A 20,766-nucleotide genomic window follows, 5' to 3' on the forward strand; every position below is an offset into this window, starting at 1 on the left:
ACCTGGAATAGGTCCCGGGTAACATACTCTCCGACCCATCTTCCCACGACCTTTTTTACCGCCGTAAGAGGAAATATAGCACGTTCGCGTGAATGCCTGGCTGCCCAACGCCATATTTAACTGGCGCAGGTGAAACCGCTCGGTACGTGAATTTAAATATGGATAATATGTAAAATTCGCCCGTCCGTCAAGCCAACACGGTTGTGCTTTTACTAACTGAATTTCGATTTTTCACTTTTCACAAGGATAAATCTGAGCATGGTAATACAAACGATAAAAGTTTATCTACATATCTTAACAACATTAACAGCCTGATCGAAGTCAGCATCTGTGGCCCGCCTACTTTCGCTAATTCTTGCCAAATCAATGGTAGATATCTACTAGTAATCTTGACAACACAGAACTGCAACATCAAAATTAACATAATGGTTGCCCATTTTTTTCCTGTATTACCTGTTTTATAAACTTCCCTGTTGACCTACTCAGATGTGTTTTTTTGTTATAAATATGCATTTACATTTTTATTTTAAATAGCTGTTAGTAAACTTAAACTGTTTAAACTGATCCTTATTTCTGAACTGTCGAATCCAGTTTACGTACTTACTTTTAGGTAGAGGTCGAATTTCTGTGTTTTTGCATATTGTATATTACCTGACCATCCATATCACGTTAATTATCTAAGAAACGATAATGAAAAATATGTTTATGTAATGTATACATTTTATTATGTCGAATAGTGTTATAAATATTTGAAGAAAGACTTAAATGGACGGTGTAGATGAAAGTTCTGGGCTTTCTCGTTCCTTGGGAGTTTTTCTTTCCGTTTGATTCCAATCTTTGAGTCCTATCGGGAGCGATGTGTTTTCCTCCAGTGAGCCGGTGCCCTGTACGAACTGCTCGTAAGTGGATTTTTCTGGAAAAGGCCTCTCACCAAGCAACTCGATCATGTCGGCCTTGGACAAGACTTCCGTCAACAGAAGCTTCTCAGCAACCTGAAAACTTCTGCATGTAAATACAACAAAATACCAGAGATTATGTTTGAATATTTCACCTTTTTGACTTCAGATTTGCGCGCTTTCAAAAGGTCTCTTGTTTTATGGAGAGCTTTCTCTATCAACGAACGCACTTCGTTGTCCACGAGTTGAGCCGTCTGCTCTGAATAGGGTTTCTCGAAAAAAAGGTCATCGTTCGACCGCAATTCGAAGCTTAAAGTCCCTAATTTTTCACTCATACCGTAGTTAAGAACCTTCAATTTTGAACATTAAACAAGCTTTTATGACAACTGTCAAATTACAAATTAAAGATTGGCAGAATTTCTTGCACTTGGATTTGGTTTTGTACAAAGTTGGGTCTTACTGTTTAGTTTCTCTTCTCGTAATTCATCCACGTCAGTCTGCTGTGTAACTATACCCCTATGTAACTAACTTCCTTTATATAGGAAGTAATAACATCCATATTATTCTACACTAATCTTGAGGACCAAACATCAGCAGAAAACAACCCAATTAATTGCACCAGCAACACTGCTAAACCTACCTCCGTTTGAAAATTTATACAAGGGAAGCTAGGAAAGTTCATTTAGATCCCAACAGATTACAATTGAGAATGGAACTCAGGAGGTCATCAGATTCAACGGAATGGTATACCATATATCTGAATATAAATGGCCCCTAAACCAAATGAAGGCACTACAGAAATTACAGGAGAGAGAGAGAGAGAGAGAGAGAGAGAGAGAGAGAGAGAGAGAGAGAGAGAGAGAGACAGACAGACAGACATAAGTAGACAAAACTCAAACACAGGAATCTTATCAAGCACTTCACAAAGGCTGGAGCAAACTCACTGCTACAGGTAGAGTACTAAACTCAGCAAAGTTTCCATTCTTAACCTTAACCATGTTGTGGTCACAACATCTTCAAAGCATCCGCTCAATAGAGATATTCCCGGGTATACAAGTACTTCTTAAAAGAAGGATCGATCCGATTGCCTTGAACTAAGCAACTACAAAAGTACTATAAGCCAGAAGGCTGCAGTGCTTGAGGAAAAAATCACACTTCCTTTATTCCTTTTATCATAATTATAATCATCAAATAACTTCCATGAGTTTATCTTTACTCGTTCTGTTTCCATTTTGTGAACTACTCTTTTATAAGATGAAATTGTTCTTTGATGTTGAAGGTGTCTTGGATCTATCAGAATCGAACTAAAAAATTGCAAATCGTCTAGGTCTATTTTTATGATGGTGCTAGGCTATACAGGTAGGTGAGTACGATGGGAGTTAGAAAGCTACTCTGTGGATTGCCTTAATTATTGGTCTAATTTCAGTATTCTCGGTTTGCAGCAAGGGTCTGTTAGATGGGATTTTTTTAAGGACAAGTGAAGTTTTCCGATTTGCGCACACCTTTCAAAGCAGGATGTTCCGGCGGTCTTGTCTGAGTACGATGTAATGTTAGTATTAGGATGTATAAGTAGTTCAAGGTATCAAAATGGGAAGTATGGAAGTATAAAGGTAATAGAAGTCTGTAATGTGTTGGTCTAATTTTTCGTGTATACCTTCTCGCACCTCTGCAGAGGTTTGTTAGATGGTTGGTTATAAGATCAGTAACTGACTGGTTAGTACTGTTATGCCCTTATGGTTGGTTGTATACGAAAAATGAGGTTTACCTGAGCATATGCGCTTTTCGTCACTTTCTTAAGATCATCCTGAGCACCAGTTGTGATTCTGTCGAAGAAGATTTCTTCTGCTACTCTTCCTCCTAAGGCCACGCACATTGTGTCAAAAAGTTGCTCTTTAGAGTATAAATATTGTTCCTTCGGGAGATACTGCGAATAGCCTAATCCTTTTCCTCTTGGAACGATCGATACCTTGATTTAAAAAAAGGTTAGTTTTGGTTTGAAGGGTCAAGTGCTTTTTGTAACCTTTAGAAGAGGCTCTGCGTGTTGCAGAAACCAGCCGGCCACGGCATGACCCGCTTCGTGGAAGGCCACAGTTTTCTTCTCTTCCGGCTGAAGCACGTTGGACTTTTTCTCCATTCCTGCCACTACCCTCTCGATGGCCTGTTCGAAGTGCGTAAGTGCGATGGATTCGTTTAAGTCCCGTGCTGCTATTAAAGCCGCTTCGTTGCAGCACATCGCCACATCAGCACCTGATTAAAACGAAATTCAGCCAACCAATGGAATGATTTTAAATATAATAAAACCTTACCGGTAAAACCCGGCGTGAGTGCAGCCAACTTTCTGGCCAGGATGTCTTTATCAGCATCGGTTTTCAGAGCCTCCAGGTGCACTTTAAATATGGAAGCTCTTCCTTTTATGTCCGGGACTGGTACAAAAATCTGCCTGTCGAATCGACCTGGCCTCATCAAAGCTTGATCTAGGACATCGACTCTATTCGTTGCTGCCAAAACAACCACATTTGTGTTTGGTTTAAAACCTATAAAAGAACAATTAAAAAGCGATTAAGGTATACTAACTGACAATTAAACGATAATATATCTGACCGTCCATTTCGACTAGTAATTGGTTTAATGTATTTTCTTGTTCTGAATGTCCACCGAAATGTCTGCCCCCTCGCTTTTTACCGACAGCATCAATTTCATCAATAAACAAAATACAAGGAGCGTTTTTTCTGGCCATAGAAAACATATCTCGGACCTGAAATTACTCAATCTCTTAATTCTGTAAATTTCTTTCCTAATTTAGAGACTTACTCTAGACGGACCAACACCGACGAACAATTCGAGGAATTCAGAACCAGAGGCGAAGATGAAAGGAACATTGGCCTCCCCTGCTGTAGCTTTAGCCATCATGGTTTTCCCAGTCCCTGGGGGTCCTGACAAAGAATAAATCATTAAAATAAATATATTAAAGGATTATATTTTTCCTTAAAAATTCACTCACCGGTCAAAAGTGCACCTTTAGGGATTTTAGCACCAAGTTGAATGTATTGTTCGGGATGTTTTAAAAAATTTATGAACTCCATTATTTCTATTTTCGCTTCTTCGCACCCCGCAACGTCTCTGTTTAAATAAGACAAATCGAATTATTCTTAGACAAAAAGTACAAGACTTTTTCAAAAGTACTTACTTGAATCTCACTGTAATCTCGTCGGAATTAACAATTGTTGCAATGGAATTGAGCCCTAGAAGCCCTCTCCCCCGTAAACGCCTTCCATCACCATCATTCGATCGTTTCAAGATTAAAAATAAGAAACCTGAAATCAACAATATTCGCCAATTTTAAATAAAATTGTATTGTTATTTAAGAAAAGATTTAATAAACAAACGAGAGGAATAATGTCAGATATAAAGAAGCGAGTCAACACGAGAAGTAAAATCCAAATATGCACAGTTAAGCTATAAAGTTATGATATATATACTCGAGTATTCGTGAGTACTCAATATTCCGCCGTAGAACCTCCTCCACTTACAAAAAACTGTACAACACAAATATACACCATACATAATTGATACATGCCATATTTACAGGTTATATATTGGGGAACACCCGGCTTACTCTTAAAAATCGAAACAGAGGACCCAACAACCTGATCTACTCAAGTACGGTTTTATATCGGGTGCCATGCCTACTTGCTCCCTATAAGAGGATTAGGCCTGGCACTCCTCGACCAAATGTGACATGCTGAACGACCTTTCTCAACAAGCGATACACCTGCGCGGTGTTTGACCTAAAATCAGGTGTCCAAGTACGGTATGGCATAACCTCAAGCGGGGGAGCAGCTTGTTCAACGTGAATGAGAACCACCCATCTGTGACATTAATTAGCTTTATAGAGGCGAAAGGTCGTGGTTCATGTGTACGGCTTGTCGCGAGGCTAGCGACGTCTCTCTCACTATTCTAGGAGGATTGGTAGGAAGGGTAAGACTCGAATGAGAAAGTTGGAGTGAAGAGATAATTTGAGGTATTGGGATGTTGCTGAATCAGGAGCATAATGAATGTAGATGTCTGAGTGAACAAATAGTGAGGAGGAGTTAGGAGCCTGCTACCGTTTGATTTTTAAGCCATCCCATAAAGGATATGTGGACTTAAAGACTGGAAAGTCCGTATTGGAGCAAGAAGAATTGCATAAAGTATATTCCCTGTTGAATTCCTTGTTAAACTTGTCATTAACGCAATGGTGTAGAAATAGGAAATTGAATTAAATAAATGGATAGGAGTATTTTGGAATATATCTTCATTTGTTTTATTTTTCATGTACGGATTTAAAGTAAGTAGATCTTGGAGGGATTGAACTCATATGGCTGAGGCTTGCTTGGACGATCGTAAACAAATGTAAGAGCAGTGTGATCGAGTGTTGAGGGATGTCAAATAACGGATCTACGAAACTCTCTTGATGAACGCCAGAGAGGATGCAATGGAACGGAGATAGGTTAATGTTTGGTACTACATAAATAGTATGATAATAATTAATATATATTGAACACCCAAGGAGTCCTGAGCAAGGAACAATCACGCAAACTGTCCAGAGAATGAACTGTAATCTTTAAAAGGGACGAGAACCCACACAAGGGATACAAAATCCTCAGAAAACTTATAAGACTGCTCATAAAACGAAAGGAGAAGTAGAAACACTCCAGATACAGTATAATCATGATTAAAAAACCTCATCAAAACTGGCAAACATAAAACACATTTACAATTAATAAAGGTTTTTAGTTGAGATGAAAAAAAGTTAATGGCACGAGAGGGATTCGAACCCTCGACCTTCGGCTAGATACGCCGCTGCTCTACCACCTGAGCTATCGTGACCTTTAACGTGCCATTAACTTTTTTTCATCTCAACTAAAAACCTCAATTAATTGTAAAGTATGAATTGGTCAAGCGGACAACGAAATTAGTGAGTTTAATGAATTAAAATGAAGTACACTTCACTAAAGCTCTCCGTGGCCATTTCATTTGTCGTCGAGAATCCAACCCGATTACACGACATTTGAAAAATGGAGCTCATAAGGTGGGGTTGAGATGGGGAGTTGATGTCCGAGTGGATCGAGGTCACGATAGCTCAGGTGGTAGAGCAGCGGCGTATCTAGCCGAAGGTCGTGGGTTCGAATCCCTCTCGTACCATTAACTTTTTTTCATCTCAACTACAAACCTTAATTAATTTTAGAGCATTAATTGGTCAAGCGGACCACGAAATTAGTGAATTTAGAGAATAAAACACATTGCAGTTGGACCGATTAAACCTCAGGGAATCATAAGGATATGTAAAGACCAATGGCATCTGAAAAGAGAACATCTACACAACATGAATATATTTAATGATATAACCAATTGTAGATTAAGCAATGAAAAAGAAGAAAGTGCTACTCATATTTTGTTCGATTGCAAAGCAATCAGTTAATAGAACCATAATCTTGGTACCAAGAATACAACCACGGAAATGTAATTACAGCAATTAATTAAGGTTTTTAGTTGAGATAACAATGTCAGTGTCACGAGCGGGATTCGAACCCACGATCTTCGGCTAAATACGCCGCTACTCTACCACTTGAGTAATCGTGGCTTCGAACCTCTCGGGGACTAACTTTCCATCTCAACCCCACCTTTTGAATTTTCCCTCCTTTTTGTCATTTTTAAAATATCGTGTATACTTCATTTTAATTCATTAAATTCACTATTTTCGTGTTCCGCTTGACCAATTAATATCATTCAATTAATTGAGGTTTTTAGTTGAGATAAAAATGGCAGGGTTCGAATCCCGCTCGTGACGCTGACTTTTTTATCTCAACTAAAAACCTTAATTAACTGAATGATATTAATTGGTCAAGCGGACCACGAAAAATAGTGAATTTAAGTAATTACAGCGTTGATAGTCAAAGACAACCCATCTTAAGAGAAGGACCAAGTCCATTGAACTGAACCAGGGCGTAAGGAAAGATACAATTAACCAAAAGGCTGCAGTGCATATGGAATACTCCCACTTCCTAGATACAAGATCGAAAGCCTGGGAGACAGACCAGCCTCCAGGGTCAAACTGATGTGCTAAGATGACGTCGATACTTTTGATGTATTGTATAGTAATTATGGAACCCAAATTTGTGATCTGGAATAACGCTAGCTGAGGTGAAAATTTCTTAACATCCCTAACCTAAAGTTGATTATATGTTCAGGCTATTTAACTGAAGAACATAACAAAAAGTAATGGATATACATTTTATTGTTCGACTGGTGGATAGTTAACTTATTCCTCTATATCCTACGTGACATTGATTAAGAACATTCAATATAAAATAATTGTCTCATATGATTTAGTGGACTTATGGATGGCACATAAATGTTGGTCATCTGATTTTTGAAAATGATCCACCCAGTTTGGCTACATTGTTTCGATAATACTATCTTTTAAGTTTGCTTGAATATTGTAATGAAACAAAATTTCTATTTTTAAGTGGTAGAACCTACGTGAAACTTGGTAAGTAATTAAATAAGATGTATTAACTTAGTAAGGGGGTGAGCTTTTATTCGCATTTCTTTCTGTTGGGATGGTGAAATAGCAGAGAAAATATGCTGATGAAAATTGCATACCGATGACGATCATCGTGGGGATGATGCTGCTGAGGGTGGTACCTTCAATTTGCCCACGATATATCAGCGGGAGGTAATCTGGCCGTCCGTTGCCCATTTTCGTTGGAGCGATGTCTGAACTTCGTCGGGCGGACCCACACTGCCGACGATGAAGCCAAGGAATTACCGGCTCCCGATTGGGATATATCTTCAATCAGTGGAATTTTGAATTTGCTGACTGAAATTAAATAAAAGAAATTTAAAACAAATTAAAACATATTGGAACGTCTGTTTTCTAACAAGTGGATCATATGGGTTTTTTTGACTGATAAAAAATTACAAATATAAATACGTATAAATTTATGATCAAAACATTGTCCGATTTGTTATTTCTGTTAAAAAGTGACAATGGGAAATAGCTATTTTCTTTCTACATAGAAAATTATTATTAGGCAAATAAAGAAGAACATGCGCTCGTTAATATGAAAGAGTTGAAATAGTTGTTAAATTATTACCAAATATTATTACTATTACAAATTATTTCAAACTATTTTTAGTATTTATTCAATATAAATCTGAAGTTCAACAAAACTGATTACTATTTGAAATACATAAGAGATTTATAGGTTGTTTCTGCATTACAAAAGATAGAGAGGGGAGAGTGAAAGGAATATAGAGAAAAATTATGAGGAAATGATAGAAATAAAAGGAGGGGATAAAGTATGAAAGAGGGCGAGAGAGTGAGTGAGTGAGTGAGTGAGTGAGAGAGAGAGAGAGAGAGAGAGAGAGAGAGAGAGAGAGAGAGAGAGAGAGACATAGAAAGAAAAAGTGACGGCGATTGTGACTGAAAAAGGAAGGTAGAAACAGAGCCAAAAAAGATGAAGAAAGAAAAAAAGATAAAGCGAGGTAGATAAAAGAAGATAAAGATTAAAATTGATTATCCGAAAGAATGAAAAAAAGTAAGATGAGAATATACAAATAAATTGAGAAAAGGGGGAAAAATAGATACAGATAAATAAAAGGGAAATGAAAGAAACAGAAAACGAGAACACGTGTGTGTGCGAGAGAGAGAGAGAGAGAAAGAGAGAGAGAGAGAGAGAGAGAGAGAGAGAGAGAGAGAGAGAGAGAGAGTAGACATACAGACAGACAGACAGAGAATGAAAAAGTGAAGATGATAGTGACTGAAAAAGGAAAGCTAGAAAGAGTGCTAAAAAAGGAGAAGAAAGAGAAAAAATAGATAAAGTGAGGTAGTTAAAAGAAGATGAAAATTCTAATTGATTATCAGAGAGAATGAAAAAAAGGAAAAAGTATGATTAAAATATACTAATAAATTGAGAGAGGGAGAAAAAGGGATACAGATAAATAAAGGGGAAATGAAAGAAACAGAAAACGAGAACAAGTGTGCGAGCGTGAGCTTGCGAGACGGAGAGAGAGAGAGAGAGAGAGAGAGAGAGAGAGAGAGAGAGAGAGAGAGAGAATCACTGCCACATTTTTGTTTACAAAAGTTTATTGTATTTTTACTTTTCTAATAATTGATTCTTATACATTAGTTTAGATTCATTCAATTTTGTTAAATTTTTATCTTTGAGAGTAACTCATTATAGGTATAATATACTATTCGTAATAAACAAATTCAGTAAGAATGATTTTGCCAAATGCAGTGGTATTAACTGAGAAAAATATCTTATATTTATACTATGGAAACTATTAGAGAATATTGTTTCATTAATTAAATATTGCAAATAAATTTTGAAAGGTGAGTGAGTGCGATTTGAATAGCACATTCAGCTAAAAATGGTAGTGATGTAAGTAAGTTCTACTTGGAGTTTTAAAAATGTTGAAAAATATTATATTATGTTGTTCTGAACTGGCCGATGATCAAGCTGCCACGAACTGGAGAAAAAGTAGATTAAAATCTACTGGAAAGAGTCATCTCGTAGGTTTCTGACATCAAATTCTTCTTCGTATCAAACACTTTGAACTAAAGTTCTCGCCCTAATCCTTGGCATTTTTCCAAAAGGGCATCGGATCGGAATTATATTAAATAATAAAGGAAAGTCGAAATCGGAATAAATTTAATAAAATTGACCGCTTGCTCTGGGCGTCGGTGAGGGTGATAAACAAGCTGTGAAATCGGCGGAACCTTTGATTTGCCCGGCGGACACTCTTTCAAAGAATGTTAATGACCACATGCGAACAGTATATTTTCAAATCAAAACTCACAATTCCCGGCGACCCGGAATCCTCAGCATCCAGCCCTTATCAGTTTTAAAGCTTTTAAAGTTATAAAAACTGGAATTGTTCCAAATCCCGTTTTCATAATTTAAAATCCGACGTGCTCGCGCGGCCAACGGACCGAATATTTTCGAGGCACGGGTTACGAAAAATTTTCAACATCGGTTAAATACACAAACAAGTGGGCCGATTAAGATCTCACCGGGGTCGACCGACCTACTAATTCGCGTCTTAACTAACAAATTTCTACGTACTATCTCATCACGTAATCTCTTATCTTTATCTTACATTTGCATCTACCATATTCCAACGTTGATTTATAGATTCGAATAAAATCAAAATTACTAGGACTCACATACCGGTTTAAAACGATCTTAATTAAATTATAGAAGATTAGTAAAAGATAGAGAGTGAATTATTTGCCTTTTTCTAGGCACGTCTTATTTGTAATTTAAGATATGATAACTTATCAGAATAATTTTGATTACCTAAAAACTAATTAGCTTCTGCTGGCGTTCTCTTCAGCAAGGCAAAATCAGTTTATTCTAACATAAAATATTTTATGTAAAAAAATAACTTTTCGAAGTAAATAGAGAAGAAAGAAAAAAACTGAAAACACTGAGCTCCTTCGACAAATCATTGAGTAATATATCCACTTCATCATTACTATGGAATTATAATTTCAAATTCAAATTGTAACAAATTTGCACATCACAATTACCTTGGGCTGTACACCGATAAAATATGCGCAACTAAATACAACATAAGTTAAAAAATATTTGACTAAAAATTATAAATTTGATGCGTCCATGTTAAGATAGAAGAGAAAACCGTTTTTAAACAAGACAACATTTTTTTATTTTTCATATCGTATAGAAAAACATTTGAAATGTTTTGGGGCTCTTTTTTCTGCAATGGTCATCACTTTTTTCATATAATTTATCTAATCGCACGAGTTGCCGTCGATCTGGTTGCAACAAGAGCTGGGGTCGCTCTTTCTCCTCCTGCGCGGTGGGCAGAAAGTGGGCAGTTCTTCTTCTTCTTCCTTGCAGTAGCCGTACTCGAAGGGCGGGATGGGCCTTCTTCTGTAATCGGGCCTTCTGCATATCGGCCCTACTTTCATCCTGTCTTCGACACGCCTGCAACCGGCGTCCTGCGACCAGACGATCCCGTCGGATAGATGGGAACCGGGCAAACTCAGCGCCGGCTGGATCTCGGCAGCTGGGCAAGTTTGGATGCTTTCCATCAACTGGAGGAATTTACCTTCAGTGCGTTGGGCCAATTTTTCAACTACAGCCTGCAATGACAACAAATATAAAGTGGATTACACATGTTTTGAAGATACCTGACAATTTCTTCCTAACTTTCTTTAGAAAAGGAGAAACAAGTATTTTGTTGTGCCAAAATAGAAAAAAGCCAATATTTAATTAGCAACAGGATTTTCCCATTCAATACTAGTACTTTTTTACTAAATTCTTTTACTCAATGCTTTCGTTAATGTTTAAACATAAGGTCTCACTCTCTCTCTCTCTCTCTCTCTCTCTCTCTCTCTCTCTCTCTCTCTCTTGCTCTCCGATATTTTCCCCACTATTTATGTCCGAATTCTTCTTCCTCTCTCTCTCTCCCTCTCTCCCTCTCTGTCTGACTGTCTGTCTGTCGGTCTGTCTGTCTGTCTGTCTCTATCTCTCTCTCTCACTCCCTTGCTCTCTGATCTCTTTCCCACTATTTATGTACGAAATCTTCTTCCTCACTCTCTCTCTCTCTCTCTCTCTCTCTCTCTCTCTCTCTCTCTCTCTCTCTCCCACTCCCTCTTAGAATGTTTCTCTCTATTGTTTCTCTGCCTGTCTGTCTATCTGTTTCTTTCTCACTCTCTCTTTCTCCCACTCACTCTTTGTACGCCTCTCTCTCTTTCTTTCTCCACCTGTCTGTCTGTTTCTCTCTCATTCTCTCTCTTCCACTCACTCTTTGTATGTCTCTCTCTATTATTTCTCTGCCTGCGTGTCTTTTTTCTCTTTTTCTCCCCCACTCACTTTTTGTATGTATCTCTATCTTTTTTTCTTTACCTGTGTGTCTGTCTGTTTCTCTCTCTTTCCCCCCCCTCTCTCTCTCCCTTTCTCTCTCTCTCACTCTCTCTCTCTCTCTCTCTCTCTCTCTCTCTCTCTCTCTCTCTCTCCCTTTCTGTCTCTCTCTGTCTGTCTCTCTCTCTCTCTCTCTCTCTCCTTCTCTCTCTTTCTCGCTTTCTTTCGCTGATTCTCTTTCTTTCTCTCTTTCTCCCTATTTACGTACAAATACTTCCACTTCAGTCCTCTCTCTCTCTATTTCTCGCTTGCTCTCTTTGATTATTACTCTTTCTCACTATTTATGTACAAATGCTACTATTTCATAACTCTCACTCTCTCTCTCCTTTTATCTCTCTCTCTCTCCCCCTTCGTGTGCACTCGCATGTGTGGCCGCTTATTATTAAAAATTTGTGGAAATTATTTATAAAAAGATTTTTGAATTTATTGAATAAATGAATTTTAGACCTGTTCTAAACTGATAAAATCTTTCAACGTACCTTAAGTGATTGTAACAATGCCATTATGTTGCTTGTTTAAAATGTTTATAAAACTTGCGTCTTGACTCGTACCTTGCTGGATGAACAATGAGAAAATTATTTATTTCACATGTTCAAACAATAGAACAAATACAATAAAAACACATGTTCAGTAAAGAATTTATTTTCAATTCATAAGAAAAATTCGGATGAAATGTCTATGCGGAAATTTGTGAACTTTTCACCGCTTGTAACTTTTGATGAAGCGATAAATCATCCGTATCATATCTAGTATAACCTCGGAATTATATGTGATTAATTGAAATGTATGTTCTGAACCGGTTGAATCAGATAAACAGTTGATCACAAGATTCAACTACCGGAGTGTAATAGTTGTATTCGACACGCATTAGAATACCTTTCTTGTGAATGTATGGTGGTTAGTGACCGTTAATCGATAATTATTCAAAAATCGCCAGATGCAGTCTGGTGTGATGTGGGTTTCAGAAAAACATTTTCTTTATCGTGTCACGTTTCGATCTTTATCGAGATCATCTTCAAGGCCTGGGATTGACACACAAATACATACAGAATGTGGAAAAAAAGTGAATTTGTACAATGCAAAATATATTTTTTATATTCAATCAAAGTATTTCTACTCACTCAAAGTGTTTGTATTCTGTGTAATTGTGCATGAATTTCTTGTGAATGATGATTGTGATACAAAAGGAAATATATTTTAGAATCCGTTTAAATACTGATTGTTTCCGTTTTCAGAGAACAGTTTCTTACAACCCTTTACTTGTGAATTCCAAAATTCTAAAAATAGGACAAGCAGGAACAGTTTCTAATGTTCATAACATATACATAGATAATATAACATATACATAACATATACATTGATTTATATAAGCTGAACAACGCACACATATGCGCATATTGGGTTGAGGTTCAGTCTCCAACGCAATCAGTGTTTGAACCTTACTCACACTCTCACTCCTTCCTACCTTATTTACATACCATTTACTAAATGAGGGTCGAGGAGTCCTCGGTATTCATGCATCACCCTTGACTCTCGTAATTGTGGTCGTAGCCACCTCGATCCGGCTCTCGGATGCTAAAAATACGATTATAAACATTATTAAAAGGTAATAAAACCGTCGATGTGTCAGATCGAAAGAAAGCTTTAATGTCACAAGATTCCGGACATAGGTAACCTTCGGAGAGCCTAGATCGAAGAAGGTATCATCCTCACTCGGCTAAGAATAACCTATAGAGGTTGATTCACGAACAGCTACATTTGAGTCAAAGTCCGTGTACGTGTCTGGCATGTAGAAAAAGTTTGCTCCATGTGTTTCAGGTAATTGAACGCTGTCATTCCTGGCTCCTTATAGAAAGCGTGTAGGAATGCGACCCAATATGATAATTGATTTTGAGCAAGAATAGCAAATATTTGGAATTCTACTTCAGTTTTTTGGAGGAAATAGGGCTGTTTTATTATATGTACTTCATAGATATTTCGCATTTTTTCTTTTTTGTTTATATTGAGAATGAATGTATTTCGCAGTGTGAATGTTTAATATGAGAGAGCCGATGTCTGATTACTGAGTACTTTTAGACTCTCAATTGGAATAGTTATCAGAAAGGGGCGTAAAGTACTCAAGTATTCAAGAATAACCGTGATTGAGCCTAATTTCAGCGGCAAGATAGACGAGGTCTGAACCCGGACTACAAAAACTTGAGGTAGTTAGAGATTCTCAAGGTTCTTTGTACGTGTCTATGTAAGACGTGCACAGAGTTGAGCTTATAGGATTCCCTACACTATACAGCTAGACTTGATGATTGATAATTGAAAATATTTTATATTACTGATTTTATTTAGACGGATAATGGCAGAATGAGTCGACTAGTTGATAGACTGGTATATATTTAAGATTGATGAATATGCGCATTTAGGAAGATAAGAATGGATTAGAGAAATAGAAAAGAACCAGTAAAGCTGAGACAATGACACTACTAACTCACCTTTGGATCACATCTACTTTGGAACACTTTGGATAAAGGGCCAGAGCTATGCGGACAACATAGTACTGATAGCCAGAGGAAAATTCGAAGTAAAACTCTGGGACATAATCCAAGAAAAGCTAAAAATTACGGCAGCTCGTCCATTGGAACCGAACTACGACGGCCGTTCAACAGCCGAACTATTTGACCAAACGGACGACCAATATAGCCGAACGCCGTCGTCCGCTGTAGCCGATTTTCGTCAGTTTACGACACAGCCCAAATGGATGTAGAAGATTTGTGCTACTGGAATGAACAAATGGAATGGAAGAAATAAACAAAAATATTGGAAGTCCCATTTCTAAAGCTATCCTTGACCACAGCTTACGCTGTACATCTCTCCGATGATTGAGTGGATCACGCATGTCCCAAGAGCCTGCTCCACAACCGCACTTATCAATATTTCGCAATCCATCGAAATGAAAAGGAAACGAAAAGGTAAGCAAAAAGAACGGCGTTAAACAATGATGAGCGTTTGATGTCACGTGGTTGACAGTTGAAGTCGAAGTAACCATTCGGCCGAATAGGCCTGGAAAATCCAACTTTATTTGGATCGGAAAGTGCTTCGGCCCAACACGACCGAACGAATTGGTTCTAATGGACGCGTGCTCATCCGTTTCTTCGCTTTTGGATCACCCTGCCCTATTCGGCCGTGCAACGGCTCCAGTGGACGGCCTGCCGAATGGTGTAGCACCGCTGGACTACGGATTAACATAGGAATACAACTTATTTTACACACAGAAGAAAATTGAAACAATGAGGCCGATAAAACCGAATATGTGAGAAAAATGAAAAAAAGAAACCAAACAACCAGGTAGACAAAACGCTGGCATTTAAGGACCATATCGGTACCACTATCAAGAAAGCGATAGGAGCTTTGATGGTGCGCACAAGAATAGCAGAGTAGAACTGGTTGTAAACCACGATGGTGGTCCTCACCTAAGACGCAATAGCCTAGGCCAATAAAGTCGAGCAGAAAATCAAACAGAGAGATCTCATGAAAACACAGAAACTCGCATGAGTTTGTCAAATGGGTGCGACGAGAACATGTCCCACAGCTGGTATGGAGGAAATATTGGGATTAACCACGCCTCACCATACGATAATGACAGCACAAAAAAACTATCATCAATCCAATCAAAGAGAAACCTCCAACAGGACTAAAACTACAACGAAGCGATATAAACAACCTAATTAAAGAAGATCCATACTCGTGGCTCCAAGACCCGACGTAGGCAGATGGTTGAATTTAAAAAAATTTCCAAACAAACGTAAGTACGCAAAAAGAATGAGAAAGAAAGAGAAACCCTTCCTTTCCCGGTACGTGGGAAAGAGTATTCGGTCCCGAAACCACATACTCAGAACCCATGGGACCACCGGTATCTTCCAGGCTGAAGTCTATGCAATCGAGAGTGCACCTCGTTCCACCTGAGCAAAGGGTAGAAAAAAAAATATCTATCAGGACAGATAAACATGCAGGCAAGGCAACGAGGGCAGACATCCGTGCCAAAGGGCTGTAAGACCAATTTTATGGCATAGGAATTCACATCATCAATGAGTATCTCAGACAAAGGGACGAAATGAAAATCAGGAAACAGTGAAATTCGCTCATTGAACATTAACGATCTAAGAACCTTCAAGCAAAGTTTGGAGGAAAAGAACCAATAGAATGCATTAAAGAAAGCTAGAAAACAACTGCGAATCCTAACCGGATTCTTAGCTGGGCACAGCAGAATGAATGGATATCTTATGAAGACCAGGTATAATCTACCACATGCAGATTCTGTAAAGAACCAGAGTGAACATCAACACACCTACTAACGAACTGTGGTGCCACATTCGCCCGCAGGAGGAAGTGTTTTGGGATGTACAAGAACGTAGAAGAAATTCAACCACGGAGACGGAGCCAACTAATCAAGTCCCTTGATAAAGGGGACTACAGGGGGATACAGTAGCTCACAAAGGACGCAGTATACCGTACACTACGTTTTATCCATCTATATACAGGTAGATATGAGGATAAAAGATTAAACGATTTGTCAATTTCAAGTAATAGTTAGATGTACTCCAGTACAAAGCCACAAACAAATTCTTTGAAATAAAGGCCTGTATTAAAAAAGAAAATCCAAATTAACAAAATATATGTTAAAATATCATATTAATGGAGTTAAACATCGTCATGTTAATAAGATATACAAATTAAAAACGTTCCTAAAAATTCGCATAGAACATTTGATTAATCCACTATCATTTAACATATGTAGTTAAAATCGTTAGCTTAAGTAAAGAATGATTTATTCCAGCTTATTTTTTTAAATATTTTAAACTCTCGACAACAATGAATGGTTAAGAATAACTTTTGAATAAAATAAAAACCGTTGTAATATGTTTTGGTCAAAATACATATGTTCTATGATACTCAACTGTGCTGTTTTTTTTTCTACATTCACTTTATCTGAAAGAATAAAACTCAATTTGACAAGGGAAAACATTTATTTTGAAGGCAATTAGTTTGTGACCTTTACATCATCTTTTATATCATCACGTTTGAATCCTTCAGGGTTTAGTTGTTTCTGCATCCTCCCTTTGTTTGTTTCACATCGTTATGGCAGCAAGGTCCTCTGCCCCGTTTCTTGATTTTCGGTGGGCAGGACATTAGGGGTTCGGGCTCTTTCTCCTTGCAGTAGCCGTACGTGTAAGGAGGGAGGACTTTGGGCCTCAGGTCCGCGGCTTTACAAATCGGCCCGCTTCTCTTCATCTTGCTCTCCAGCTTCTTGCAGTCGTCAGACACGAGAAGGAAGCTGTCCTTCAACATCGAGATGCCGGGGACGTTCACGACCATATTCCCTTCTTGTCCTAACACGATGAGCTCGCATTTCTGGAGCACGGATTCAGCAGTGTGGTTTAAGTTCCTTGCTATGGATTCGCCAAGTGCCTTAAATAAATTATTATTAAAATATATTTATAATCGTGAAAAATATAATATATAAGTACTTACTTTTAAAGAGGCAAGAGCCATTTTGCCTATTATGCCTTCCTTGGTATGTCGGGTGAGGTCGTGTACTTGTTGACGTGAGCTTGTGTAATGAACTGGATCTTGGTAAGAATGACAAATGACGATCAAATTGATCACATGGTTTTTTATTAAAAAAATTAAGCTAAACTACATATTGTTTTGAACATAGATTTTCTCAACAAAATCCACTTTTCGCAGTTTGACTACATTTGTTTATTATTTTTATTATTTAACAAACTTTTTCAATAATAATTTTTTACTAAATATTAAGAATTTGCGATTTTTTCTCCTTTTTGTCATTTTTCAAATGTCGTGTAATCAAGATTCTCGGGGACAAATGAGGACGTATTTAGCCGAAGGTCGTGGGCTCGAAACCGCTCGTGACACTAACTTTGTCATTTCAACCAAAACCTTACATAAAAAGATTAATTAATTGGCAGAAGTAATTCGGCCAATAGAACACTAAATATAATGCGTTCATTTATGTTTGAAATTTTCATGTTTCATTTTTCATTTCATTCATTTGGAAATGCAGGTATGGTTGATTTTCCAATTCAAGTTTCGTTATATGTAGGGTCGTCTGTTGGACCACTGCGGATAAAAATGTGCACACGACAAGCAGCTTTTATGACATCAACCGCGTCCAATACTATAGGCCTAAAAGAAAACTCCATTTTTGAGCTAAAATGCCAAAGAAATTTGCTATACTCGACAGCCTCTACCTTCAGCAATTGGATCACCGAGATGATCGACATTTGTTTGACATCGATAATCACGGCGAGCAGTTGCATGATATGATCGCGCCATCGGATCGCTTTTGTTTGACAGAGCCTTAAATAGAAAAAAGCAATCCTACCCTATAATAACCTCTCAAATAATATTATTATTACCTATATATTTATTACACACAAAGGTGACATCAAATTTTCATATGTTACTAATCATATTCATTTATGTACTTGGTAATACTGGCAGAGTATCTTTCAAACTTGAGATAAATAACTTGTGTGTATACTCCCAGTTTTCCAGTAATAGATTAATATAAATAAACCAAAAATAATCATATTCTGAATCGGTATAAAATTAGGCAGAAAGACAAGAGACTTTTTGAATCGTCAGTATATAGATATAAATAAATACAATTATTAGACAGACATACTAACCCTGGAACTGTGATTTCAAAGAGGTCAGTCCAATATAGACTTCACCAAATGTACATGAGTACAAAATGTAAATTCGTGAATATTAAAGCGATAAAACAATATGTTTTTCCAATGTTGGAAAATCTCCTACGTTCTTTAGTGCATGATGGTTAGTTTATTTATAAGATTATAAACTTACAAATTCGTTAAAATAATGACCTGGTACTATGTTGAAGTAAGATTAACATTTATGGTTTTCTGTATATTTGAAATTTACATCAATGTAATTGGCAGGGCGGATAAACGAAAAATTCCCTCAAATATTTAAGTTTTCATGTATAATACTAGTTGCCAGAATAAAGTGAGGAGAACGAACTAGGAAAATTACTAAAATAATTAACCCGTTGTTTATCCACAAACGTAATAATGCACTTCTACCAATACACCATAAAAATGTACATATATACATAAAACTCTTATACAGGTGCTAATATTACCTCATTGGGAGACAGATTTTCTGTTAATATTCCAACAATGTTAAAATCTGTTAAAATTTTCTATCTAGCCTACGAAAAGGAATTTGATTCATGATTAACTGTAGACACGAAAATACGGTCCTTAAGGAGGTATCGAAACGGGCATTTGTTGTGGAAACTTTTTTTCCTGGTGATTGAAAATATTTATGTTTGATATTTTTTTACCTGATCTTTTGATCATTGATAGTTTTATATTAGCTCCGTTCTCCATATGAAAAAATTTACGTTGTACTTGATTCAATTAATCAATCTTTTTATGTAAGGTTTTGGTCGAAAGTATTGAAAGTAGAAAATATAATTTTTTAAGTCAGTAGGTCCTTGATTAATTGTGTAAATAGTTAATTAATCTGACAGAAGTAGTTATTAGACTATTTATAGATTATTTTAGACTATTTATAGTTAGTCAGTTAATTATAGTTTTTATTCAAACATCAAATTTTTGGATTCAGAAGCTACTTTATTATGAGGTTCTCATATCAGAGCTCTTTTATACAAAATCACAAGAAATCTGCAGAATTCAATACAGAAAATAATCGAAAATGAACCTAAAATATTGAGTAATAGTTTTACTTACTTAAATAGTAGGTAGACAATAATCAATACGAAGAAATAAACAATTGTTCGATGTTATATTAAAACTTAATTATGTTGAAAATAACAATTCACATTGCTATATATTCTTAAGAAAAGTACACATGGTGTTAGTTGTACCAGCATGAACTATGGCATAAAGTGACAGAAGATAATAATATTTATAAATAATTGCAATCATTGTATCTGTTGTTTTTTCAAAAATATTTCTTTTCTTTCTGACTTTTAGTTTATATAAAAATGTTTGATCAGGTCTAACATTATGAAAATTAAATCCATTATATTTAGTGGTCTGATTGACTTACTTCTTTCAATTAATTAATCTTTTTATGTAAGGTTTTGGTTGAAATGAAAAAGCTAGTGCCACGAGCGGGATTCGAACCCAAGACCTTCGGCTAAATACGCCGCTGCTCTACCATTTGGGCTAGTGACTTCGATCCATTTGGACACCAACTCCCCATCTCTACCTACAGCCTTTCGAATTTTCCCTCCTTTTTGCCGTTTTTCATTCATTTTGAATATTTTTGAAAATTATTGTCTTTTTGGCACTTTCTGTCAACATAACTGGTAATACCATCAGCGTAAAAGAATGTCACGGGTGAGTCCAGTCCAAAAGAGACAATTTTTATTGCAAAATACGTTTTTTTTCTTTTGTCTTACCGTTCGAAAAAGAACTGATCAAAGCTGTGAAACACAACTTGTCAGGCTTACACACACACACACACACACACACACACACACACACACACACACACACACACACACACACACACACACAAACCGTTTCTCGTTGATTGTTCAAAACGTGAACAATTGTTAATGTTATATAATTTAATGGGCGTCCTGGTTTCAAATAAAATGATTCCACGGAATGAAAATTTTAAATTGTTATTCACGGTGTTTATAGCTACCTGAGATACATACTATTTTCTTGGGTTGAACCAGATTGTCTGTTGAAATTCGCTTGGAATCGTGAATGCCAGATCATCCGGAATCAATACGTTTCTCAGTACAATAGATCATCTCGTGAAAATACCGAACTTACTGCGAAGTTAATAGGAAGAGAAAGGTGGATTTTGTTTATGCTATGCAAATATCGCGTGTTGTATTCAAATCCAAGGAAGGT

At 36.9% G+C, this 20,766-nt stretch overlaps 3 protein-coding genes and 1 long non-coding RNA gene across 4 annotated transcripts; 1 reads left to right on the forward strand and 3 right to left on the reverse strand.

Annotated features, from left to right (window-relative positions):
• Window positions 1-698: 698 nt before the first annotated feature.
• On the reverse strand, window positions 699-7,840 carry LOC106661205 (AFG3-like protein 2). Its single transcript, XM_014384462.1, has 10 exons — window positions 7,542-7,840; window positions 4,084-4,210; window positions 3,898-4,016; window positions 3,708-3,829; window positions 3,498-3,651; window positions 3,203-3,430; window positions 2,917-3,143; window positions 2,662-2,862; window positions 1,052-1,246; window positions 699-992 (listed from the first exon to the last, which is right to left on the reverse strand). Exons 1-10 carry the CDS (start codon window positions 7,636-7,638, stop codon window positions 762-764), a joined length of 1,701 nt encoding a protein of 566 aa, XP_014239948.1. The 5' UTR covers window positions 7,639-7,840; the 3' UTR covers window positions 699-761.
• On the forward strand, window positions 7,279-7,799 carry LOC106661206. Its single transcript, XR_001339642.1, has 2 exons — window positions 7,279-7,428; window positions 7,511-7,799. It is a non-coding gene; the product is annotated as an uncharacterized LOC106661206 (long non-coding RNA).
• Window positions 7,841-10,588: 2,748 nt separating the features above from the next.
• Window positions 10,589-12,437, reverse strand: LOC106661271. Its single transcript, XM_014384560.1, has 2 exons — window positions 12,313-12,437; window positions 10,589-11,052 (listed from the first exon to the last, which is right to left on the reverse strand). The coding sequence occupies exons 1-2, from the start codon at window positions 12,334-12,336 to the stop codon at window positions 10,699-10,701; spliced, it is 378 nt and encodes a 125-aa protein (XP_014240046.1). The 5' UTR covers window positions 12,337-12,437; the 3' UTR covers window positions 10,589-10,698.
• A 4,392-nt stretch (window positions 12,438-16,829) lies between these two features.
• On the reverse strand, window positions 16,830-17,737 carry LOC106661015. Its single transcript, XM_014384114.1, has 2 exons — window positions 17,354-17,737; window positions 16,830-17,290 (listed from the first exon to the last, which is right to left on the reverse strand). Exons 1-2 carry the CDS (start codon window positions 17,372-17,374, stop codon window positions 16,919-16,921), a joined length of 393 nt encoding a protein of 130 aa, XP_014239600.1. The 5' UTR covers window positions 17,375-17,737; the 3' UTR covers window positions 16,830-16,918.
• Between the last annotated feature and the right edge of the window lie 3,029 nt (window positions 17,738-20,766).

This window comes from Cimex lectularius, unplaced genomic scaffold, assembly GCF_000648675.2.
Source record: "Cimex lectularius strain Harlan isolate CLEC.00 unplaced genomic scaffold, Clec_2.1 scaffold47, whole genome shotgun sequence".
Classification (NCBI taxonomy): domain Eukaryota; kingdom Metazoa; phylum Arthropoda; class Insecta; order Hemiptera; family Cimicidae; genus Cimex; species Cimex lectularius.

Bases quoted from the DNA above. Each gene is read 5' to 3' on its own strand.
- LOC106661271 (XM_014384560.1), bottom strand. From the start codon at position 12,336: ATGGCATTGTTACAATCACTTAAG. The intron at 11,053-12,312 runs GTACGTTGAAAG...TTGTCATTGCAG, and splicing joins CATTGTTACAATCACTTAAG to GCTGTAGTTGAAAAATTGGC.
- LOC106661015 (XM_014384114.1), bottom strand. From the start codon at position 17,374: ATGGCTCTTGCCTCTTTAAAA. The intron at 17,291-17,353 runs GTAAGTACTTAT...AATTTATTTAAG, and splicing joins TGGCTCTTGCCTCTTTAAAA to GCACTTGGCGAATCCATAGC.
- LOC106661205 (XM_014384462.1), bottom strand. From the start codon at position 7,638: ATGGGCAACGGACGGCCAGATTACCTCCCGCTGATATATCGTGGGCAA. The intron at 4,211-7,541 runs GTATGCAATTTT...TGTTGATTTCAG, and splicing joins CCCCACGATGATCGTCATCG to GTTTCTTATTTTTAATCTTG. The intron at 993-1,051 runs GTGAAATATTCA...AGAAGTTTTCAG, and splicing joins GCAAATCTGAAGTCAAAAAG to GTTGCTGAGAAGCTTCTGTT.